The sequence below is a fragment of the Pestalotiopsis fici genome (genome assembly GCF_000516985.1).
Source record: "Pestalotiopsis fici W106-1 unplaced genomic scaffold PFICI_Scf_16, whole genome shotgun sequence".
NCBI lineage: Eukaryota > Fungi > Ascomycota > Sordariomycetes > Amphisphaeriales > Sporocadaceae > Pestalotiopsis > Pestalotiopsis fici.
This window is the reverse complement of record NW_006917106.1, coordinates 230006-254705: the sequence shown is the minus strand read 5'-3', so window position 1 is coordinate 254705 and position 24700 is coordinate 230006. Positions and strand designations below refer to the sequence as shown.

General features: G+C 49.8%; 7 protein-coding genes across 7 annotated transcripts; 2 read left to right on the top strand and 5 right to left on the bottom strand.

The window, feature by feature from the left end:
* Nucleotides 1–167: 167 nt before the first annotated feature.
* Nucleotides 168–1779, bottom strand: PFICI_15251 (uncharacterized protein; the record flags this gene model as incomplete). Its single annotated transcript, XM_007843832.1, has 4 exons — nucleotides 168–695; nucleotides 783–865; nucleotides 920–1618; nucleotides 1689–1779. The coding sequence occupies 4 exons, from the start codon at nucleotides 1777–1779 to the stop codon at nucleotides 168–170; spliced, it is 1401 nt and encodes a 466-aa protein (XP_007842023.1).
* Nucleotides 1780–3318: 1539 nt separating this feature from the next.
* Nucleotides 3319–5495, top strand: PFICI_15250 (uncharacterized protein; the record flags this gene model as incomplete). The annotated part of the gene is made up of 8 exons (XM_007843831.1): nucleotides 3319–3457; nucleotides 3529–3830; nucleotides 3933–4031; nucleotides 4087–4241; nucleotides 4319–4495; nucleotides 4550–4586; nucleotides 4671–5273; nucleotides 5346–5495. 8 exons carry the CDS (start codon nucleotides 3319–3321, stop codon nucleotides 5493–5495), a joined length of 1662 nt encoding a protein of 553 aa, XP_007842022.1.
* Nucleotides 5496–5955: 460 nt separating this feature from the next.
* PFICI_15249 (uncharacterized protein) lies at nucleotides 5956–7050 on the bottom strand (the record flags this gene model as incomplete). Its single annotated transcript, XM_007843830.1, has 1 exon — nucleotides 5956–7050. One exon carries the CDS (start codon nucleotides 7048–7050, stop codon nucleotides 5956–5958), a length of 1095 nt encoding a protein of 364 aa, XP_007842021.1.
* Nucleotides 7051–7579: 529 nt separating this feature from the next.
* Nucleotides 7580–9966, bottom strand: PFICI_15248 (uncharacterized protein; the record flags this gene model as incomplete). Its single annotated transcript, XM_007843829.1, has 5 exons — nucleotides 7580–8348; nucleotides 8430–8941; nucleotides 9107–9407; nucleotides 9754–9797; nucleotides 9871–9966. 5 exons carry the CDS (start codon nucleotides 9964–9966, stop codon nucleotides 7580–7582), a joined length of 1722 nt encoding a protein of 573 aa, XP_007842020.1.
* Nucleotides 9967–13221: 3255 nt separating this feature from the next.
* Nucleotides 13222–14121, top strand: PFICI_15247 (uncharacterized protein; the record flags this gene model as incomplete). Its single annotated transcript, XM_007843828.1, has 1 exon — nucleotides 13222–14121. The coding sequence occupies one exon, from the start codon at nucleotides 13222–13224 to the stop codon at nucleotides 14119–14121; it is 900 nt and encodes a 299-aa protein (XP_007842019.1).
* Nucleotides 14122–14683: 562 nt separating this feature from the next.
* Nucleotides 14684–21005, bottom strand: PFICI_15246 (uncharacterized protein; the record flags this gene model as incomplete). The annotated part of the gene is made up of 2 exons (XM_007843827.1): nucleotides 14684–20622; nucleotides 20714–21005. The coding sequence occupies 2 exons, from the start codon at nucleotides 21003–21005 to the stop codon at nucleotides 14684–14686; spliced, it is 6231 nt and encodes a 2076-aa protein (XP_007842018.1).
* Nucleotides 21006–23668: 2663 nt separating this feature from the next.
* Nucleotides 23669–24439, bottom strand: PFICI_15245 (uncharacterized protein; the record flags this gene model as incomplete). The annotated part of the gene is made up of 1 exon (XM_007843826.1): nucleotides 23669–24439. One exon carries the CDS (start codon nucleotides 24437–24439, stop codon nucleotides 23669–23671), a length of 771 nt encoding a protein of 256 aa, XP_007842017.1.
* Nucleotides 24440–24700: the final 261 nt, after the last annotated feature.

Sequence of the window (24700 nt, the reverse complement as noted above, 5' to 3'; positions counted from 1 at the left end):
GAAATGTCGATGATGTCGACAAAGATATGCGAATGCGCAGTAACAGCCCCCCAAAAAGTACATTTTCCCAACATGTGACACCAGGCTCCATCTAATAACATTTCTAATCCGTCTAAACCATATGCCGTCTATCGAGTTCCTCTATAAATGGAATGCTGGTATCTTGTCTAGAAGGAGAATATTTGGTCGCGCATAGTCGAGAGCGCAGCCGGCTTCTCGAAGCCGAGGTCTTGGAGCGACTTCTTGGCTGCATTCACCATGCCTGGAGGTCCACAAAGAAGGACTTTGGATTCAGCACTTGGTGCAGGGAACTTCTCGGCCATTAGGTCCTTGGTGACATAACCGGAGCCGTACTGCCAGTCGGCCGGTGGTTGGTCCAAGAGGTAGTAGAGCTTGAAGTTCTGTGGGTACTTTCGAGCCATGGTCTCCAGCTCGTCTCTTAGGAGAATGTCGGCTTCCGTCCTGTTGGCATAAATGAGGCTGACTTCTGTGAGATCGCGGTCGTCCTCGCAGATGGCACGGATGAGCTGGTACATGGGTGTAATGCCTGTACCACCGGCGAGCATGCCGATTTTCTTGCAAAGTCCAGGTCGGTAGCGCATGGCACCCTTTGGTCCTCGGAACTGGACCTCATCACCGGGATTCAGGTTGGCCAGGTAACGTCCAGTGAGAAGTCCGTCAGGGTAACACTTGATCTGTGGTTGTGAGAACGATTAGCATATGTGTCTCAACAACTCTCTGTCTGCGAATGCTAAAATAGGGATTTTGTTGTCGTCACATACCACAAGCTCAAGAACCCCCTTGTCTGCATTGTTCGATACTGGCGTGTATGATCTGCTCACTGTCTTGCCGTCGATAGTGGCCGCTTGATACTGTCAGCTAGCTCAGAGAACGAAATGGATCAGATACACAAACTCACCAATAGAGACATGCTGGCCAATTGGCAGACCGAGAACAGTCTGGGGCGTTGGAAGTTCAAACACAAACTTGTACGTGTTGGGTGCAAGCTCAATCTTGGCTACCAGTGGCAGAGTCTGGTATGTTGTTGGGTGCAACCAACCACGCTCCAGCAGCGGCTCCGACTTGACCGGCTTGGGCAACTTGAGGTGAGATGGATATTTTGTAAAGTCCCCGTGCATGTCGAGGAGTTCCAGGCCTCTCTTGAAAAGTACGGAACCAGCGACCGCGACGGCTCCGGATGCCACGAGGAACCCCTCGACGAAGCCAAAGCGCTGAGCTTGGGGACCGCTAGCCTTGAGCCAGCTCGCCTTTGGTAGCGAAAATGAAACTGACGAAGCACGTCCGCCACTGATTTGAGGGTACAGGTAGTAACCAAGTGCGCCAAGTGCAATCACAGTAGCTCCAACCGCCGTGGGTACGATGCTGGAAGATTGTGCTTTGGCGGGCTTCTTTGGCGTTGCAATGAGCTTGACGGCTTTGGGTGCAGCCTTTTTGGATGATCCCTTCAAAATACCAACTTGATATTCCGCCATGATCTCAAAAGCATCCTCTGAGTGACCGGCATTGTCAAACGCCTCAGTAGCATCAGTTCCCGCTGCGTCTACCAGAATATCACTTCCGCCAGGATGGTCGTGAATGTACTTTGTAACATCATAGACTTCAGAGATCTAGGTCAGCATACTTGCATTATGAGAAGAAATAAAACAGACAGATTCGAGAAGACTCACCCTTGCCCTGGATAACCATGAAACAATCCTCAGAGGCCGCATGAGCTGCGACCTCCTTGGCGGTATACTCGACATCAGTTACAGCAGTCATCTTGGTGGGAAATGCAAGAAGCGAATTGTAACAGACTGGCTGATAGTTGTGCAAGAATTTAGTAGAGGTAGGACTATCAAGTGTTAATTCCTGGAACTCGAGTAAAAAGACAAGGCAGCCTTAAAAGGCACGAGGAGGCTCCTATCCAGCAACAAGACGCCGTGTCTGGTTTGATCGGGATGACAAGGGGGCAGAGTAAAAGAGACCATGGACCGCTCAACCATTCAGTGCTCACGCATATCCACAGTCCTCTTTTCCGCCGATGCTGGGTTGAGATGCCGAGGCTCGTGCAAACTCGCGACGATATTCAGCGGGTCCGTAGATTGCCACAGGCAACTCAAAGGCTCCATCTGGGCGATTTCGCGGCATAACTACCTGAACCTAGACAGCATTAACAAACAAGCACTGGCGGTACTAATCATTTCTAGTATTTTAGCAAGCGCAGTTCTAGTGCTAAAAAGCGCTCCGAGTACCGAGGCGTTCCCAGAAAAAGAATTGTGGTTCCAATAGAGACACTAAAAAGTGCGAGGCCATTCATCATTGTACATACAGCATTGTATGTTGCGATATCATGTCTTGCCGGTATCTCCGTAACGACCGGGCATGGTGGCAGAGCATATTTCACACGCAGTACGTGCAGCATTCGGCATTCGCCAAGATAAAGATTCTGGAAAGAACTTTTTCTTTAAGCCCTACGCCTTGTCCGTTCAAGCCATTGCAACCGAACATGCGCCTCTCCCGACCGAAACCGCCGCAAAAGGTAGAAAGTTGCAGGGCCCCCTGACGGTGTGCGTGAGCCGAAGGCTCCCCTGCCACCGAATCTGGCCCGTCTAGACCTGAGTTGGCAGTCTCCCGGCAGATGGCCATGCCCCAAAACGTGCTGTCCGAGATGCTGTGATTACCAACTCAGCACTATATACGCTAATATCTGCAAGCATGGACAAGCCAAATGCCTGATGCCGATCGTATTGCTCCACTATAGCCACGAGTAAAACGACCCGTCAAAACAAGCCCCTTGCGCCCCCCCGTCGAAAGCCACTGACGTGGTGGGAAGGGTTCGGAGCGCGATCGTACCAGATAGAATTACAATTCCTGCATCCCCTATTGATTGTGGTAGGATAAGTTGTGGACTCCTTCACTTTTGTCCCTCTCCTGCAATGCGCGTCGGAGCCGTTGATGGATATCATCTTCATAAACACCGACGGTCTTTCCCCTTGACCATGTCGTGTCGTCTTATCAACACCGGGTCCTCCGCCCCTAGTCGTAAATAAATTTCTGCTTGCCTCGGCTCGGCACCAGCTCCACTGAGGTCAGGACGAAGGACTGGAGCCCCCTTACCTAGAAACTAGTTCGTAGTAGTACCACTGACGAACAACAGGAAGTTTGCCGCTGCTAGGTACGTATCAGGTGAATAGTTTAAATATCTCTTATAATGCCTGCGGAAGAGTCTTTGTGGTCTCGAGGGAATTTTTGGTGTATCTGGTATCTATCTCAATACGACTTCATTGCCTTTCTTGTACACCGCTCAAGTAAAGCATAATGGCTGCCAGCAAACAATTCTATCTGCTCGGGGAGGACCCCTTGACGTCCTCCAAGGAGATCGACATCTCTTCAGTGGCCGACGAAGATGATTTGAAACATACAATTGCTGCTCACTTTGCCATTGTGCAGTCTTCTGGTACGATGAGACTTGCGTGCCATGAACCACTCCTCGATGGACTTTGCTGACCTTGCGTGCGTATAACTTAGGAGTCGGCTTCGCGTCAAAAGACAATGTTGCCTTGACCACACTGGCCGATGTGCGTGCTGTGGAGGAGCCTATTGCCATATCCATCGACGGCAAGGCTGTTCGTGAGATTCCCGGCCCAGCGGGTCTGCCCTATATTGGCAACTACTTTGAAGTCTATCCGGACCATCTCGGAAACCACCAGCGACTGTTCGAACAGTACGGCCCGCTGATCAAGACGACAAACCTGGGTAGCGTCGTGTACCACACAAACGACCCTGTCCTCGCATCTATCTTTTTTAGCGAGAGTGACTTTTTCACCAAGGTGAGCACAAGATTATGCAATTCCTGGCAGACTAATTGAGCTGGCCCCCAAAAGGAACGGGAAGGGGAAAGAAGAAGAAAAGCTAATGATTATAACATCTAGAACATTATTCCCGGTCACCCGCTGCATCCCATCAAGAACCCAGAATCTGGTGTCTTTCTCGGCGATACTGACACAGAGGAGTGGAGGACTGCCCACAAGGTACGCTATTTCAATTCATCCAACGACTTGGAACCGGCGACTGACAATCCAATAGTTTCTGCCTCCAGCTTTCGGACCCAAGGCCGTCCGCCACTATGCACCAACCATGCAGAAGACGATAGAAGATGCGTTCAAGGTGTTTGATGAATTGGATGAGAGAGACGAGGCTTGGAACGTTTATCCCTACATGCTGAAGTTGGGATCGCAAGCGTAGGTTTCTGCCCATATTCACGCGAGCCCGCCTGATCTTTTTTTTTTGCACCTTTACTGACATTTTCTCCTTGTAGTGTTGGAAAACTTGTCTTGGGACTTGATATGAAGCACTTCACGGCCCCAGACGCCCCATTGCACGAGATGGTTTTTAGAATCGCACAATCTCTTAGTCTGAACAAGAAGGTCACGTCCATGGGAAGTTGGTATGCGCACATGCCGTTTGGCGCGCCCAAGCAGCTCCGCGATGCCAGGTAAGTATCCAAACCGCCGCCTTGGAAACACGGTGCTGATATATGGTGATGCAGAGGGAGAATCGTCGAGATGGTCCAGGAGTCGATCAATGTAAGTCTCTGTGTCCCTCGTCTAATGTTGCAATCTTTGCATCATTTGAGTCTGGACCGACCCACTAACTCTGAGACTTGATAGGCTGCCTCAAAGGGTATTGAAGATTTGGAGCTCCAAGAGGCTGCAGTCAAGGCAGAGAACATGGTCGACTATGTTCTTCGCGCAACAGACTCCAAGGGCAACAAACTCCCGGCTAACAGGATCATGGAGCCGCTGGTCGTGGCCACGGGTGCTGGATTCACAACTACCAGTTCGCTGCTCTCATGGCTACTTTATGGCCTCGTCGCCTATCCTGGAAACCAGGAGCGGCTCCTGCAGGAGCTGATCGACAATGGATTCGACGAGAACACACAGATCACGGCTGAGCTGACGCAAAAGCTCACCTTCCTCGACAAGTATGTCAAGGAGACTCAGCGACGCCACAACCCTAGCTACCAACCTGCACGAACCTCAAAGGTCGACATGATCTTGCCGGGTGGCTACAAACTCCCCAAGGACTCGGTCTGCGTTGTCGCCCTGCACCATATCCACAACAACCCCAAGTTGTGGGACAACCCAACCCAGTTCGACCCTGACCGTTGGGACACTGAGAAGGTCAAGTCGCGACACCAGGCGTCCTATATTCCCTTCGCCACAGGTCCAAGAATGTGTATCGGTTTCAACTTTGCGCTCCAAGAAGTCAAGGTGAGTCTGCGCCGAGGCAGAAAATCCTCTCTTTCAAATATGCCATGACTGTATTCTAATCAACTGTCCTAGGTCTTCCTTCCCAAGCTCATATACAGGTACAACTTCAGCTTGGCTAGCGATGGCCCGCTCGAATATGACCCCATGTTCCAGTTGATCAGGCCCATGAACTTGTACGTCAGAGCAGAGAGACGTGTCAAGTGGCCAGCCAAGAGCGGCTAGTCTGGCCTCGCATATCCTTTTGTCCTTCGGGGATTCTACTATATCTATTTTGATTGTTGCATAGGTTGGCGTTCAGAGATAGGCCAGTCGCTTTTTCTTTTTAGACGAAACATACCCTTTAGACGTAGACTTAGAGAGAGATAGAGCAAGGTGTATATAAAATCACTTTTATGGTCAATCTATTGAATGGGACCACAATTTTAAAGTAATTACTGCTGCTTATTTTTCAACTCATGATGGAAATCCCACATGATTTAGCTGCGAGATTTCTAATTCTAGTTAATGTCTAAATAAGCTCTGGCCCTTTTCCTTCTCTTATTAGTAAACCGTAATGATATGAAGTGTTGCTCGGGCTCTCTAGAACCAAAGACCAGCGTTGTAGGGAGTCGTAATAGTATATGTTTATGAATTATGCTTGAATAATGGCAACCTCTATATTGCCCAGACGTGGTGAGATAATTTATGCCTGGCCCTTGGCGGCGCTCTCATACTCCTTGCTGAATGGGTAGTCTAAGTAGCCTTCGGGTTGCACAGGCGTGTAGAAAGTGTTGCGGTCATACTGGTTGGGCTCCAGACCATGCTGCAGACGGAAGACAAGGTCGGGTGTCGACAGGTAGTAGCGACCAAAGACGACAGCGGTGTCATACTTTGCGTACTCGCTGTCAACCGCGGTCTTTGCCGAATCCAACTTGAAGCCTCCCGCAACGAGCACTGGTGACTGGTTGTCCCAGATGTCGATGAGGAAGTCAATCCCCTCTGTCTTTTCCTTGTCCGCCCAATTGTTGACGCGCGACTCGATAAGGTGAAGGTAGGCCAGCTTGTACTTCTTCAACTCCCGGACCAAGTGGGAGAACTGCGGCACAGGCTCCTTCATCTTCATTGATTGGAATTCGCTCCATGGGCTGAGGCGCAGGCCAAGACGATCAGATCCGATGGCTTCGGCCACGGCAGCCACTAGTTCCAAGGCGAACCTGGATCTGTTTTCAACAGAGCCTCCCCATTTGTCCGTGCGCTGGTTGCAATTGTCTTGAATAAACTGGTCGATCAAGTATCCGTTGGCGCCGTGAAGCTCGACTCCATCGAAGCCGGCCACAAGGGCATTTTTTGCGGCCTTAACAGTGATGTCAATGGCCTCTTGGATCTCCTCCTCGTTCATTTCCTTGGGCACGCGGCTCTGCGCGTCGATCGGGACCGCGCTCGAACTGAGGCACTCATACCCCTCTGCCGCGGCGCGACCGGGTAGGCAAATCTGCAAATACATGAAGCAGCCCTTGTCGTGTACAGTATCCGTAATCTCCTTCCAGCTCTTGATTTGTGCATCCGACCAGATTCCCGGGGTGTGATCACCGAAGCCGTGCTTCAGCGAAGGCATCGTCGCCTCGGCAATGATAAGAGTGCCCGGGGCAGAAGCGCGTTGAGCATAGTATTCCTTAGCGATGGGCAGAATTACATGGTCTTTGTCGCATCGAAGGCGTGTAAGTGGTGCCATAACGACACGGTGCTTGAGCTCAAGTCTCCCCAAGCTCAGGGGTTGGAACAACTTGGTCGTCTCCATGATTGTGAAATTTGGACAGCAAAATAACAAGTTACGGGATTATGTGAGCGCGGTAGGAGCAAATATGGATGAGAATAAAAATAGTTGTAGACGTCTGCTGGCTTCAACGAGCTGGTGCGCTGTTCAATTGTGCTTCTTATGCCACACGGCTGATTACTAAATACTAGTAGAAAGATAGCGGTTGGCTGGTCGCAACCGTTGAATATTTATTTCTTGACATTTTTGCGCTAAAAGACAAAGGGTCCAACGTTTATGTGGAGATCGGACCGAAGACAGTCCTATGAGATGTGATCGGTAGATAAAAAATATAGCGCACCGACGGCACAAGAAGATCTTATCAGTTGTAGGTACGTACTTTGTAGACGGACGACGACGATCTTTGGAGTTCGGAGAGAAGAGAGGTCTTGTGGCAGGCTCGGCAGGTCCGCGCATCGGAGAAGGCCTGGTCTGAGAAGCCATCCCCTGGCAGTTTGGTGGGATCCCATGTCGGGGATTGGAACCATAGCTTTAGGGTGGTGGAGCCCGATGGTCAAACTTCAAAGAAGTCACGGGTTATACACCACTCTCGGTCGAATCCATGAGGGAGCGAGTAGAAGTCGACAAAGTCCCCCGTGCGCCCATCCTCAAGCGTGGTTCGGAGATCGACCTTGACGAGTTTGATGCGCATCGCCTCCGGTATCTCAATGTCAATCCGGTCCTGAGGAATTTCACGGACGAAGCCATCGGATCCTTCCTCGAGCTCAATCGTCTTTTCGCAGACCTGAACTATAATGTCACGGTTCCAGAGCCCTTCTTGGGCCGGGGCCCGTCTGAGGAGATCAAGAGCCTGGCGGCGGACCCGCGGATCTCTGCACTTTTGAATAATGACAAAGAGAGGAGGCATGAGACCCAGTTCAAATGAAAAGGGTCCAACTTTACCCGATCGATGCATGAGATCCAGTATTTGCCCGGCGCTGTTTACTGCTTCTTGGAATCTGGGGAGGCAGCTGTCGTACACCAACTCGCTCTGCTCTGTACATCCGACCATCCAAAAGTATATGGACTCGGACCGCAAAAGAAGGAAACCAGTCAGGATGGCTTCTTCTACCGACTCTCTCTTGCGGGAACTCTGCTCCTTGTACGCCAGAAAACGTGTATGCCACCGCTGCAAGGTTTCACGAAGTTGCCGAACGCGAGCCTGGATTTGGAGCAAAGCGGCCCCCCTATCCATATCGCCTACGTTGACAAATTGGGTAAACTGGGGCATCCACTTCATGAAAATTCCCTCCTCGACAGCCCGACATGTGATAAGTATCAAGCTACATCACAGACATGTAAGTAAAGTCACGTGAGTCGGACAGAAGCAGAACAGGATCTCTGAACGTGCCACTGGAACATACCTGGACAATTCGGTCTGTGCTTGTATCGTCGAGTTGATTGCACCGTCAAGGTCCGCGTCCGTCTCGGTCGTTTGGATGACGGAGCCTTCAAACATGGACGACTGAATGTGAAGCCGCGAGAAGGACTGCTCAAGACCAGCCAAGATTGGATCGGCATGATTTGGGTCCTCAAAGCTCGAGATGGGCCGGAATTGGTTTCCGCGTTTGAAAAGTTGCAATGCTTCATGTTCGTGACCCTGCAGAGCTTCAATTGAGAAGAAGAGGATACAAGTTATGCCTGCTAGCTTGATGTCTTTCCGGCCGCTCTGCATGGATCGCAGAGTCGATTGGATGGCCTTTTGGTAATGGTGGACAGCAAAGGCTCCATCACCACCACTTCCGGTTTCCTTGATGATGGGCGACTGCTCTTTGAGGCGCATAGATCCATTTTGTAAGAGCAGGGATCCAATAGCTAGACCAGCATGGCGGATGGCTGGTTCTGTGTGGAATAGTTGTGGTATATATCTACACCACTACGACGACTTGTGTCAGTCATTGCCTTTTCTGGTGGACAAATGAGTTTGGAGTGGCTCTATTAAGCAACTTGTCCAAGCCTGCTTTCTTACAGCACCAGTCTGGGCAATGTTTGCTCACAAGACAACGTGAAAAAGGGAGAGATGACACCAGAAATTGCTTACCAGGTCAATATCTGATGAACATCCTAGAGTGAAGGTACCACTGTGGAGAAAGGCGTGGAATGCCTTGTGTTCGTCAATGCTATTGGCAAGTCTGGTATCGAGGAGACCTTCGGATAAGGGCGACGTTGCGGATGCAGCTGCAGCTGCAGAGGTAGACGCAGAGGCGGAACGCAAGAGGGAGCTCTGGCGGCTGGCAATAGTAGATTGTACCTCGGACGTCTTGTAGCCCTCGCACCGGCGACTTGTGCTAGTGCATCGGAAGCACCAAGGCTTTGCCTCGTCGCACTTGATCTTGCGCTTCCTATAGGTTTGGGCCCCAACATGTTAATCATCAATGCAACGAGAGTGGTTGCGCGCATGTGAGTGTGTTTGGGTGCTAGGTAGCATGGGGGAGTATAGGTATGTAGTGGACAGATAGCTTAGGTAGGTAGGTAAGGAGGTAAATGTTGGACAGCTAGAGAGGGTGTGGGTTGTGTCCTGTAGGTAGGTACGAGGTAGCATGTGCATCTTTCGGACTTGTGTTTTTCGCTTCCATGCTTCTTGCATCCTTCCATCCACATTCTTTCGCTTCTTTCTTTTATCCTCTATGGGGACGCACTTGCAAGTCAGACACCCGGTCCTTTCTTTCCGGTTCCCCAATCTCCCACCATTTGGGCGGCCGACGCCCGGTAACTTCTTCATTTGTGTATGCCTGAGAAAACATTAATATACAGTCCCAGTTCACTGCAGTCTCGATGTAGTCCACTCTGGTTGCTTGTACGTACTGTAGCGTGAGCTAGGGCGGCGTCGCTTCGCTTTGGGATGCAAATCGAATCAGAAGTGTATCTATCTTCCTCCGCTCCGGCCTCAACTGCTCGCATTGTGGAGATTCGACTCCCAGCGTCGAGGGGAGCGGCTCGATTGGATATGCCAATGGGAATGCCCAGTGTTTGATTACAGGGGAACATCAGTCATCTCCGGGCAATCATTGGCTTGGGGACCACCCACTTCCAGATCATTGATTGGCCTGCAAATCGACAGTGACCCCCTCAGAACCGCCTCAAAATTGTGGGTCTCAAAGGTAGACTCCAGCACAGCGGTATGGTTGCATTACGCATTATTATATTCTCGACGCTTGATTCAAAAGAAAAAGACTCTCTGGATATTTACACACAGGGCATGTAGGTAGGGATACATGTATGACATTTGCAGAATCAATATGAAATAGTCAGTCGCTCAACAAGAATGATCCAGACTACATGGTCTGCATTCTGGTGATTACTAGGTACTGAATCAGGAATGTCCCTCTCTGTGTTGATTGTTTACTTCTCACCATCTATTTGTGCTTTCATGATAATCCCTTGTAAGCATTTGATGGGCACTTTATTGCAAGAGCACCGACGAACAAACATCATGACCTTCTGACATTGCCTATGACTGATTTACTTTCGAACCCTGATGCTGAGCCGCCCCAGGATTGCTTGTCAGCAACTGTAAATGGCCTGGCTTGCCAGGATTTCTACAGATCTGCAAATGGAAACAAGAAGGAAATTTAAATTTCTTTTCCACTTGCATGGCATAAAAACTCGAGCAAAATTTCTCCTTCCATAAGCAGTACTGTACTTGGAATGCTGCTTCGAAAACGATTTTCCATGGAGGGCCGCTAGGACTCGAAGGTTTTCAGCAAATAGGGAGGTGTTTTGAGCTGGCATTGTCGACATTTCAAGCCGTTTTGCGGTATAAATCTTGGCGAAACAAAATAAGAGTACCTAGATTTCCAATCATTTCTCAATTACGAGGAGTATGAGAAGTTCATGATATGTTCGATCACCGAGGCAATGTTCTTATTATACTTTGGCGCCGCGGTCTTGCTTTCTTGAAAGCTGATATGATCTACCTCGGTACTTTCGACGATGTCGCGTAATAAATTTGATGCAAACAGAATGTTTGCTTTCGCTTCAGTAAGACAATCAAGTGTTCTATGCAGCCATGTGTCTTCTGAACTCAGGTTCGGAAATCCTTCGTGGATCGATCGTCGAGTACCGTGTATTATCGCTTAAAAAAGAGGTCCAATGACTAGGAATATGATTTCGCGTATGTCAGCAGCATGTGGATATCCGCTCGTGCCAGGTCTGCGGTCTCAGTTCACGGCATCCTGATGATCCTTGTTTTGCCAATGATATGGCCCTCGGATCGAATTAGCGAGCGCAAATACTCCATCAAAAAGTCTATCATCATGTCGAGTGATCGTCATAGCCGATTATTTCCGGGGCGGCGGGAGTAAGTAGGCTATTGCGTATTATTATGCTTACAACTGAAGCCTCGAAGTCGACTACTTTAACTTAAGAAGGCCGTCTTTCATGCCAGCTTCCGAGTCCCCTACTTCGATTCCAGGCTGTGGCGAGTAGAGGGCAAATCCGAACCAAGCATATAACTTGAAGCAATTGTCTTGTTCCTGTTTGTTCAGATGATTACCCCGAAACTCAAGACTTACAACAATTCAATGTAATAGAACCGTGCTTGAACATTGGATAGCGCATTGCAAAGGCCCGCTGATTCATCCATAGTTGATTGAGTATTTGTTTTGACTGTATATGATTTTGCACAGCACATGCACTTATCGAAGATAATGCCTAATTCCCCCCAAGCTCATCGCAGACCTGTTATTATATAACTGAAGCCATTGCGCGACAGGCGTCTACGTTTCGTAGTATTCAATAAGTCCACGCGCCTCGGGATGGGGGCAGTTTTTTTTTTCTTTTTTTACTTCTTCTTTCTTAAATGAATCCATCCTCACCCTCACTGGGGTTGATGTAAAAACAAGCACCGTCATTCCCGATTCAAAGAAAATGGGAAAATTGTATTCATTGTATTTTTAAAGATAGAAGTGAAAAAACGTGGAGAATGATCTGAGCTTTAAGCGACATTAGTGGCTGTGGATTTCGCCCGTATACCAAGATCTCATGGCTTGCATAGCATCAAACCCCTTCCAAAATACAAGAAACAAAATATATATGTAAAAAAAAAAAAAAAAAAAAAAGAATCATTTCAAGAATGCTGCGAATCGGTTATATCTAATATCCAATTTCAGACCCGTTACCCGATGTTTGTTTCTCACGGAATGCTTGGGGCGAGCTAGTTTCTATGAGCCGCAGTACTGCGCCTGCTGATGTAACCTCAGGTAGGTGAGGTAGTACGCATCCTTGATGCGAGGCGGCCCGCAAACAGACATATAGTCAACTGAAGTGGAAAAAGAAGAATGAGAGCAAGGCAGGAGTATCTTTTTTTTTTTCCTCTTTTTTTTTTTAAATGCGATAACGAGCTGTGAGTTTTCATGATGAAATGCAAAGGGTGAATCCCTCTCAATTGTGTTTGGGGTGCCGATACTGAAACCATTAGTGATGACCTGGTCCCCTACACCTTGCGACACTAACAGCTATTGCTGTGATCTTCCTGGCATCAATCCAAAAATATGTTCAAAACTCACAGGTGCATAACTACTCACTGCTAGGTAGGTAGGTAAAGCAAGCCGAATCAAAACACCTCTCATTCCATTTAGATGGATTTCTTTCTATCAACACCATGATAATCATAATTGAAAGGTTCATGTAGCCAATCCAACCATCACATGTTCTGCCGGGTCAATACGCCAACGCGGAGATAGGTACAGAGTACCTTAACGCTACCAAGCTCCTTCGCTTTCAAAGGGTTGATTGGAGAAGGATTGGAAATTGGAGACTGATCTGGCTCACAAGCTGGGCGATTGGGCGGAGTCCTTGCCCCTGCACAGCCACCTCAAGTGCTTTTTTTCCATGCCCTCAACCCTCCCGTACAGAGTACAGAGTACATACACTACACCTGCATTGCATGCAACAGGCTGTAGCCTTGTGACGGGCTATGCATTCCAGCTGATCCCCTCAATTCTCACGCTGTCAGGGTCACCTTGGCGAGGCTCTTAGGATCACCAAAAAAATCCAAGGCCTGTGACTTGAATGGGAAGAGAGACCATGACAGAGTTGCAAACACGCGTGTCAAGACTCATCGTAAAGACATCACATGTAGCTATTGCGTCCTATTCTGGGCATTCTCACAGCGACCTCAATCGCCGCACTCTCACAAATCTCACCTAAAGAAATATGACGCCAGCGCCCGACAGAAGAGGGGCAGCAGCATCAGAACAAACAGGGCCAAATCAGGAGCCAACAACAGAGCAAAAGACAGAGCAGGCAGATTTGCAGCAGCAGCAGGAAACGCTCGCCATGCGACACGAGAATCATCCCGCCTACGTCGCGGAGCGCTTACAGCTCGAGCAGCGTGGCTTTATAGGCAAGTCGGACCAGATTGCGCGCCAGATTGTAGCTTGGCAACAGCTGGCTCCCGACGAGAAGCAACACACGGTCCCGGTGAAGAAGTGGGAAAAGAACATCATCGCCGAGGATGGCCGGGTCGAGATTATTAGCAATTGGGCATCTTTTGATGTTTTGCAGTATCAGGACAAGCCTGCGAGCGCGGGCATGTCCATGATCCATCTTCTGGCAATACCCCGCAACTATATTTTCAACGGCGTAGACCTGGACGAAGAGTCGGTTGACATTCTCGACGATATGATCAGTCTGTTCGAGGTCTCGTGGAAAGACCCCGCCATTCGCCTCAAAATCCTCGACTCTCAGCGCGAAGCCATCAATCGACGTGCCGAGGCCACAAAAGGGCAGCCATTTACCAACGAGGCGCATCAGGTTGCGCTTGACCATTACGCTTGGCTCGAGTCCACGATTAATGACCTTGACGCTGGGGACTTTTGTTACGGCTTGCATCTTCACCCCGATAACAGTGCCGATTATCTGCACCTCCACATTATCGCTGCCCCGTATGAGTTTCGAAAGTATAGCACCTCGAAACACGACAAGAAAACAAAAGATGCCATTGAGGTGCGTGATTTCATCAAGCGAGCGGCGCAGGACCAGCGCGCCACCATGCCCAGAACTCCATCTATATCGGACGAGGCATCTAAGCGGTCGCCCGTTGCAGCTACTTGATAATTACCGTTTGGACTCGAACTTTATCTTTGGAAATGTTTGGTGTTGTTGGGCAACTCCAGTGATGACTGCGTTTTATTTCACTTCTTTTTCATTTGTTTTCTTTCCCTCTTTGGTCAAGTGCTGTGGGCGTTATGATCAGGAACTGTTCTTGCCACGGTGGCTTCAATGTTGGATTCGGGGTCGGATATGTTTAGAGCAGACGTCTACAAATGCAGTATCGGCAAGGCGCCATTTGGTAGGAAGGGACCTTGGTTATGAACGAATTTTGTTTTTACAAAGGTCAGTGTTGGAAGAATGCCATACAGTCATGAGTAGACTGCCTGTGATTCGTATTCACATATGTTCTGCGATCTTGAGAGACCGAGTGCCTAGCCCCTAAAACAATGCCTTTCTTGATCGTTTTCGTGAATTTGCTTTGCAAGCAAGTACTTTCTCGTCAAAAAAGAAGCTGAATACATTAGCACTTGTGTACAGTCCGAAGCCACTATTGCCTTGGTTTTTGTTATTCTCTTCCTCATCCACCACCCCATCCCCCTCACACTGCGAATACTCCATGCTTTTATTGCTGGGCAGCATTGGTTCCTGCGCCACCAGCTGCACCACCACGCATTCTCTTCTGTCCTCCAGGACCACCTGCTTCAGAGTCGTTCCTGGTTCGTTTGAGTCCGGGTCCGGGCTGAAAGTTATCGGCGCCGGGATTCAGACTCTGGCGTCCACCAGCCTGAGCACCACCCCGGTTGCCACCGCGGCCACCTCTGCCACCACGGGGCGCCTGATAGGTTCCGCTCGGCTGTCGCAGGCCACTCTTGGGTAGGTTTGACGGGGCGGGAATGCCCGATTTGGGAAGGTTGGAGGCTTGCGGGTTTGCAGCTGCTTGGCCTGGTTGCTGCGCAGCTGGCTGCGAGTTGGTGCTCGATGCAAACGGATTATTCACAGAGGTGGGTTGGTTGCTTTGCTGTGCCTGCAGTGGAGCGAACGGGTTCGCTGGCGTACCGGTGCTGTTTGCCGTAGCAGGTGTTGGGATGGAGGATTGGGGCTTTGTTGGTAGATTCGAAGTGGCTGCAGCAGGCTGGGTGGCCTGGCTTGTGGCAGTCGTGGGACCAACCTGGGCAGATTCTTGATCATCATCAGCAAAAATCCCTCGTACCACTGAGAACTGGGTTGACTTACGACCTCCAGCGCCAGTTGCTGCGACGGGCGCAACCGCGGACACAGGTTGCTTGGGCTGCGCCGGCGGTGGTTTGGCAGTCTTTGCAACGTCCCATACTTCGCTGACAGGTTTTGTTGGTGTTTCCTTTGCGGCTGTCTCGACCACTGCGATCTTTGCTTGTGCCATTTTTGCATTGTTCTGTGCCATATTGATCTGCACCGAAGACTTTGTAGATGCCATCTTCATGGCTGCCTCTCGAGCCTGCAGAAGCTTTTGCTCAACCTCCGACTTCAGAACGTGATTCTGCTCGCACTCTTCCTTGACCCTCTTCATTGCCTGCTCGACCTTGGTCTTAATGTTCGTGGTAATGATGCTCTTAATTGTGTTGTTCGTGGCCACAAACCTGCGGGCTTCATCATCAGAGATAGTTTCCAGATTAATCTTTGCCGGCGTGGAAGCTTCCCCAAGAGTGCCTGGCGTAGCTTGGGAGGGCGTATTGGGTGCTTGGCTTTCAGCTGATGCATTCGTCTTCTGCTCAGCTTCCCAAATCTTCCTCTCTTGTTCTAGTCGCAAATTCAAATCCGCTTGCTGCTTGTCAATGGATTCCTTCATTGCCTCCCTCTCAGCCTTGAGCTTATCGTTCAGCGCCTTCTTCATCTTGTCACTGCGCTGACTAAGAATAGCTGCTTGATTATCCTCGATATCTTTGGCCTTCGCCTCGAACTCAGCAGCCTTGGCCTCTGCTGCTGCGATTCTCTGTTCGAGTCCCTGGCGCTCCTCATCAGTCATGGGCACGGCAGCGGGTGCGGCTGTGGACTGGGCTTCATCAGACCCGTTCTGCATTGCGACATCGCCGCCATTAGTGTCGTTGTTGCCAGCGGCTGCCGCATTGGCCACTGCTTGATCCCGTTCGGCAAAGGCAGTTTGGAGTTGTGAGCGAAGCTGCTCAAGCTCTTGGTCAACGTTTGCTTTCTGTGCGCTGATGGATTCCAACTCTGCTTTGACTTGAGAAAGTTGCTGCTCTAGGCTGGTGACTTGTTCAGCAATTTCGGTACCACTTGGTGCAGATGCTGTCGCTGGCGTCGGTGCGACAGTCCCCGCCGCCTGAGTATTTGCATTCTGTTGGATTTCTCGTTGTAGCGCTTGAACCTGGCTTTGGAACGCTTTGATCTGCTCCTCCGCGGCTGTGTATTTGGCTCTCTGGGATTCCACTTCTTGTTTGGCTGATGTGAGCTGAACGCTGACTTCGTTGAGCTCTCCTTGTACGCGATCCTTCTCCAAGTTTGCTTCGTTCTTGGCAGCAGTCAATGTTCGAGACCGCTCCTTGAATTGAGCCACAAGCTTTTCCCGTGTGGATTGCCAGCCGGTCTCTTTTTCTTGCAGGGCCTTCTCCAACTCCTCTATCTTATTCTTGAGGGGTATTTCAGCCTCTCGGAGCGTATTCCGCTCTCCTTCAAGGGTAGCAATGGTCTCCTTGAGCTCTTCGACCTCGGCTGGATCGGTACGTCCGTGTTTGGCAATGATATCCTCGCTCCGCTTTTGCCAGTAGTCCCGATCATTTCGTATCTGATCAATCTCAGCCTGCTTATGCTCCAACTGGCTGTTGAGCTCCTCGATAAGCGCTTCGAGAGGCCGAACCTTCTCTTCAAGCTCTGCAACCTTGGCGGACTTGTCAGCCAATTGTGCTTCAAGCTGCTTCTTCTCGGCACGTAGTGCTGCGCTGCTTTCCCGGAAGAGATTGAGCTGTTCTAGCTTATCCATCAAGTCCTTGTGAGACATGGACGATCTTTCATTGCTAGATTGTGACTGCCGCTCTTGTTCCAGCTTAAGTCGTGCGTCATCGAGCTGAGCATTGGCGTAGCCAAGTGATTGCTGCAATTGTTTCGCTTCACGGTCCTTCAGATCCAATTGAACTTCAAGTATATCCTTTTCGCGGCGCAGATAATTGGCCATCTCTCGGAGCCCAGCTTCAGAAGAAGACGTAGGTTGCGGCGGAATGGCCTCCATAGAGTCATCCACAGTAGCGCGGGTTTGTTGGAGCTTTGCGACTTCGTTCTGCATGTTCTCAAGGCTGGCATGCAAAGTTTTGTTTTGCTTGTCGGCATCATCCCGTCGCGCTCGTAAATCAGACATCTCTTGTTCAAGCTTCTTGCGCCGTTCCTCCCAAGAACTCTCGTTTTGTAGGAGCGTCGCCTTGGCCGATTCAGCCTCTGCTCGCAAGGTGGCTGCGGCTGTCCGTAGCTGGTTGTACTCGTTACGGATAGATTGCAGTGTAGCAGCCGTCTGACCATGCTTGGCAACTTCTTCTTCGTATTGTTGTTGAGCACGGCTAGCAATCTCAGCCTGAGTTCGCAGGTCTTGCTGGTGGCATTGAACGGATGCAGAATAGTTCTCGTCCTGTTCCTTCAGGCGCTTGATCTCAGCCTCCAGAACAGACTTCTCGTTTTCGGCGCGACGCGCAACCTCATCCTGGGAATCGCGGAGAGCAGATAGCTCAGTGTTGGTTCTCGCAAGCTCTGCAGACAAGTCCTCGATCCGTTGCTCTAACTCCTTGATCTTTGAGTCCTTGCCAGCCAATGCGGTATCCATCTCTTGCACATATTGATCCTGCGCTGTTTGAAGTGCTTGGAGCTCCTCCTCGTTAGCCTGGCTAAGCTCTTTATATTGGTTTGCTTGGGCTTCGGCATTTTCAAGGTGAGTCTTGGCCAATTCCAAATCGCGCTTGAGGTCGGTGAGTTCGTGTATGAGTTCTTGGATGCGCTCCTCGCTTTCTTGAGCGATGTTTTGTGCAGCGCCTGGTGCTATAGAGCCGGGTCGTGGGGTAGGACGAGGCTGCAAGCGCTCCGCACGTTCTTCGGCGGTCCGCAATTCGATAGTGAGCTCATCCACGCGAACCTGGAGGTGCTCCTTGCTCGTCTTGGTAACGGCAAGTTCCTCTCGGATCTGGCCGAAATTCCCGGTCAGCTCATCAATGCGCTTCTGATACTGCTGTGCGTCAAATTCCTTGCGAAGTTGAAGTTGTTTCCCTTCCTCCATCTGATCTGTCAAGTTGCGCTTCGCACTCTTCAACTCCTCTTCCAGAGCATCAATCTGCGTTTGAAGGCGGCGCTTGGTTTCTGCGTCGCTCAGTTCGCGCTCGTTTTGCAGTCTCTGTTGTGTGGCCACGACTTCGTTCAAGCGCGACCTTTCATTCATCAGACTATCATTGTCCTGGGCAAGGCGCTCTTGAATGTCCTTGGCTAGCTTTTTCTCTGCCTTGAGGTTGGCGTTTTCGTTGCGTAGACCCTCGACTTGGCTTCGAGCCTCGACAAGATCCTCAGCGGCTTGCTGTGTGCGAATATCTTGTTTCGACAAATTCTCAGACTGTTCGCGAATGCGCTTTGACAGTTGCTCGTTCTCGGATTTCAGTGCTTTGAAATTGGACTCAAGCATCTCGAAGCGCGAGTCTTTGAGACCTAACTGGCTTGCAACTCTGGCATTTTCTGCCTGTAGACCATTCCGCTCTGAAGAGAGAGTATCTATTTGTTTCTTCATGGTATCACGGTCGGTGTTCCACTCAGCTCGATGTGAGTCGTACTGTTGTTGAAGCTCTCTAAGAACCGTTGCGTAATCTGTGCTATCGCCGCCCAGGATCGAAGCGCCATTGTCCTCAATGCTAGTGAGAACACCGTTGTCGCCGTCGATGACCGAGCCGCCGACGTGGGTGCCTCTGCTTTCGGCTAGACGGCGGAACATATCTCTCTGCTTGACTACTGCTTCGTGCTGAACAAGCATTGAGCGCAGTCTGTCCTCCCATTCTTTGATGGTGTCCCTGAGACGGATAACCTCCTCGTGATCCTGAGCAGCCTGCTGCTTCGCCTCGGCGTCTTCGGCATTCTTCATCTCCTCGGAAAGTTCATGTATAACTTTCAGAAGTTCTTGGTTCTTCTCTTGCAGATCTCGAATATCTCTGAAGACGACCAGACGTTCGGAGATGAGTTCATCAACATCAGACATGTTGTCCGTCGCATTGCCCCTCTGTAATCGCTGAACTTGAAGCTGCTCCTCGAGCGAGAGTTCTTGGCCCTGGTGTTCCAGATTGAAGATCATCATTTGCATTTGCGCACTCAAGTCGCGCACCTGCTGTCGCGCTATGTTGATCTCTGACTGTGCTGTCTTCAAGTCAGCTTCCGCCTTTCGAGCTGCCTTCTTTGCCAAGTCGCGCTCCTTGAAGCTTTCATCAGAAAGGTGCGACATGTTCTGGATCTCATGCTGCAGACGTTCGTTTTCGGCCTGGAGCTCTTCAATTTCCGGGCCCTTGGCCTCCAACTGGTCCATCATCTCTTCAATCTCCTTGGCCAAGTGTTCGTTGTGTTTCTTCTCCTTGGCCAACTGTCCCTTGAGTCGATACACCTCATCCAGAGTCTGCGTTACCGACATGCTCTTGCGCATAGAACCAGGGGTGGCAGCGAAAGGAGAGGCTGGTCGACCTAATAGAGATCCATTCAATGGTCTTGGAGTTTGTGGAGCAGATCCGGGCTGGCCTGGGGATCCGCGTGTATCAGCTAGGACAGCCTCAAGCCTGGCAACCTCAGCTTGTAGGTTTTCAACTTCATTGACGGCTTGATCATGTGACTGGCGAGTCTGTGCCAACTCCTCACTGATACGGCGCACGGCATCTTCCCCATCCCGTTTGACCTGCTCCAACCGCATATCCATTTCTGCAAGCCTATTCTTCAGGGAGTTAGATTGTTCTTCTCTCATGTTTGCAAGGCGCTTCGTAGAATCGAGATCCTGGCGCAAGCCTTCTTCCCGACTTGCCGCAAGTTCGATAGCCTGTTGTTTCTCTTGGTAAGCCTGAGTGAGCTTGGACTGAGTCTCGTCGAGCTGCTTGCGGAGCTGACGTATAGACTCTTCAAGGGTCTCCTTCTCGCTTCTGAGATCTTGGTTCTCGCTCTGTAGTCTCGAGATTGTGCTTGTCTTATCCTTGCGGACCTGGTTCAACTCGGCTGCTTTCTTCTTCTGCTCCTCTTCCCAGAACTCGGCATTCCTCTCGGCCATCTGCAGCTCGGATCGCAGACGTGACTCGGTAATTTTGAAGGTGTTCGAGGCGCCTTGCGCATTTTGAGCTGCTTGTTGGGCGGCGGTTAGCTCTTGGTTGAGCTTCAAGTTCTTCTGATGTAAGGCTTGAAGGTCTTGAGATAATTGTTCGTTGGCAGTGTTCTTGGTGTCGATGATGGCCAACTTTTCGCGATTCAGCGACTCAAGGGACGAAACCTTGGCGCGAAGGGAGTCGACATCGGACTGGGAAGTAGAGTTGGACGACCTCGTAGACTGTAATTCGTTCTCGAGGGCATGCCTTCTAGACTCTGTATGATGGGCAAGTCAGCTGGCATGTACGTTTGGTAGTTCAAATTGGTCATCAGGGAGAAGGGGGTAGAACAGATGGGTGTATCTTACCCTCCTGCTGCAATTTCTGGCGGATCTCTTCAACTTCCTTTTGTGCTTTATTAGCCCTCTCGTTGCTCGCATCTCGCTGAGCCTCGGCGCCGCGGACATTGGTCTCAAGCTCAACCTCGAGCTGGACCTTCTCGGAGTAAAGCGCGTCGAATTCATGGGCCTTGGTGGCTACAGCAGCCAAAACAGCTCGAACAAGTTCGGCAGTGGGATCAGTAGCGACGGTGGACAAATTTTTCTCCGGCATACCCAGATGGGTAGCCAGGTATCCGACGTCCACGTCGGCGGCTGCCATCCTGTCAAACGCGGCCGGAGCAGATGACAGTCATGAGTGGTGCGATGGCTGGGGGCGGTAAAACCAACTCGGCAGCGTGATGCAGATGCGCCCCAAAGTCCTGGCTGGCAACCCGAAGTCTCGAAATCAAAATCGGCTCCAACTCAAGGATGTGTATGGCAGTACCCTGTGCACGGCAGAGCGTGGCATGTATCAAATTGAATGTGTCTGCGGTTGGCAGTTCTTTCCCTCCATACGAATGTGAGTGGCAATGGTGGATCGGAACCAGGGAAGGCACAAAGACGATTGAAAGCAGGAACGTTGGCGAAATGAACGATGGGCGCCTCCAGGCAAAGTTGGAAAAAAGACAGGAATCAAACCCTGAACGGGTGCTCGCGTTTCGTGTGAAATGTGTTGTCAAGTATGATACAATCCTCGTAGTCCAAGAGTAAGCCAGCGAGTCGCTGGAAACCCTTCGTCTTTGACTTCTCTGCGATGTCAAATATCAACAACTGTTTTCGGAACTCAAAGACGCGACAACAAGGCTGAAGCAGCTGCAGAGGTAACGGCAAAGACGAAATGGAAGCGGGCCCCGGGTGGCTCTTAGGTTTGTGCTCCTTCGAGTTAGGCCCAGTTAGTTGACCCAGTACAACACTAGGAGCTGGAAGGAAGCTTGGACCAATTTCCATTTGGAGTGTTGGACAACGCCGTGTGGAGACGGGGGTTGGTGCCTGCCAACCGAGCCAACCTGCATGTTCATTACGTAGGTAGGTACAGTCCGGTAATGTCTTGCACTGAGATTCAAGATCAAGCCACACGTCAATTATGTGGATAGTAGGTAGCTAGGTATGTAACCCGAAATGGATTTGATATGTGTATCGCCAGGTACACATAGAGTTCAATTGTCGTTACTACCACTAGGTAGGTATGTAACAGCTTGAATCCAGGACGGACACAACCGCACGCCATCAATTGAGGCAATGAGAAAGAAAAAAAACCAGCCCTGTCAAGCTCCTCAGCTTCAGCTACCTGAAGAGTACATGATAACAAGAATATGTGCAAAGTACATACTTTTTTGTTTGAGCAAGATGGCCCAACATGACATTTCCTGCCCTCGATAAAGTTTGGGCGAAAACTACAACAGATCATGATGATTCCATCAACTCCACTGCTTCTACTTTGCTTTCAGACAATGCGGCATGAGCAAAGAGCAACAATAGCAGTAAATGTATAATCAGATGAGCCAACGGACCACCAAGGACTGCCTTGTGATGTACATCTCCAGCAACATGGCCTGACAGCCGAGCTAAAGCACGGTAACATGGCCAGATGTGATAAAACCCGAGCGAGGCTGCAAGCAGTCTTTCAATTTCACCCAGACTACCACCACCCCTCGCTGTACTCATAACCAGGCATATCAGGTTGGTGGAGAGGAGCAGCCCGCCATATTGCAGTAGGATGAGCCGTGCTGCAGGCTGGACGTCGTGGAGCTGTTTATGAGGAGTGAAAATGAATGTGAAAGCAGCAGGCGTTTCGACCACCATGTGTAAAATAAATGGCAACCTGGAAAGCATCGTTGTAATCAAGTAGGTAGGCAGCCACACGAAGATTGTCCAATTGATTGGCGTGAGCGAACGGAAGTTGTTGGATTGCCGTATAATTCAATTTTCAGGACCCTGTATCAAATGTGCCTATGTCGGTAAGCAGAGAGTTGAGTGTCACGCTCAAACGATTTTACGCTGATACAAACGACAAGACGGCGTTGGCTTATTAAGGCACCTGAGTTTTAAACTCCCAGGGCTATTGTGGAGCTCGCCGCAAAACCCCGGCATTCAAGTTTCAGTGCTCACTACTATTCAATCCGTCATCTTGGTTGCAAGGGTTTTTTTTTCTTCTTCTTTTTTTTTCCTGGGCCAAGGCTATTTCACACCCTTGCCAGCGTTTATTTCTGTGTCACTTTGAAAAAGCGTCATTTTGAAAAACTGTAGTGCAGGCATGGAGTCAGATTAACCGGTACATACCTAGCTACCTACCTAGGATGACGGCAAGCCAAGGCTGATTGGTGAAACCCAAGCCATGCTCATTCCGAGCTCGCCAACATCAACTATTGCTCCTTGTATAACATCATGCCAAGAAATTGATTGTTGTCTCGTGCTTTATGCATCTTCTTTACATCAAACTGAAATACCCATCATCCCTCTGTCCTCGGTCAAGAAAATAATCAGCCTTCCATAGCATATTTCCTACGACATTGGAACTTATGACATATAATGGAGCTCTAGTCACTTGTGATTGGATGGTGTTTGTGATGCTTGTTTTAAGACTATCCGAGTAGCATAATGTGCTTGAATCAAGAATCAGAGAATAAGCGACCAGAAAAGAATGAGCAGAATTTTCCATGTATAAACAATGAGACGACATGTTACGAAACCCCTATGTTTCGTACTGCAATTTGAATATGGACAGATACGAGATTTATCCATAGGGGGCCAAGGAGCACATAATACAGGCTCCGTGTCAAGTTGAATAATCTCTTAATTGGAACTCAGTTCTAAATCATACCAACTCCAAACTCCAAATGCTCTCCTCGCTGAAACCCTTGCCAGACGCCTGCGCTTGAATGATTTCTGACGAGCAATTGCGCCTAGAATAGCCTAATGAATGAGAAAGTCGTGTAGCTTTGCTCAAGCAGACAGATTGAAGGCCCTCCGGCGCACCACTTGCCGCAAGTCCTCCCGAAAGTGCGTAAATGGCAGGACGAGCATAGTACTGCCACCATCGTCACTAGAGCCAATGATATGACCTAGCAAGAATGGGCGGTTGGAGGCGACAGATCTTCTTACCCAAGTGCCACAGTCTTCGGGTCGAACGGAGTAACTCGATGTATTCACAACGAGTGCCTCGACCTTGCGTTTCGAGTTTCCAGCCTCGACACAAAAAGATTGCTGGGCAATGACGACACCGGTTACTTGCTCCCCGCCTGCCGTGACGAATTCCACGAAATCCATGACGATGGGAGTGTCAAGATATGTATGGAAGCTGTCAACTGGAATAGCGTCCTGCTTGATAGCTTCCAGATCGTTCCGTATCCATTCTGATTTTAAGCGTACAAGTCCGTATCCTTGGTCAATAGAGAAATGCACAAGGTGACCAATAATACCGACAATCTCCTGGGAGCTTCTATGATAATTGATATGCCTCGTCATGGTTAGGCAGCGGCGATGGTCTTTGAGCTTGGTAGATGAGCTCGTCGTTGCACATGATGACCACCCAAGAAGCGAGAGATCGTCCACGACAACCAAGTAAAAGTGATTGCCGCTTTGAATAAGTCCACCAGCAGTCACGATATTGGTTCCTTGAGGGCCATTACCCTGATAGCACACAAGTTGAGGTGGTCTCCAGAAACGATAGTCTGGGCTTGCGGCGAAATTGGATTGAAGTAGGGAAACGTCCATGATGAAGGAAACGAATATTCAGAATAAAAGGCATAAGTAGACACTGTTTTCAGAGCCAGAGTCCAAGTATTTGTTTTATTTATGATAAAATTTGGCTAGATACTCCATCCTCAACCACAACCAATTGCTGCCGGGATCATTATTGCAGTGGAGGACAACTTGACCTTGACCAAAAGAATGATCCGTCTGAGCCACCATTGGGAGGCTTTTACTGAACCAAAAGACATTCACATAAGATCGCTACGCAAAGGGTGAAAAACG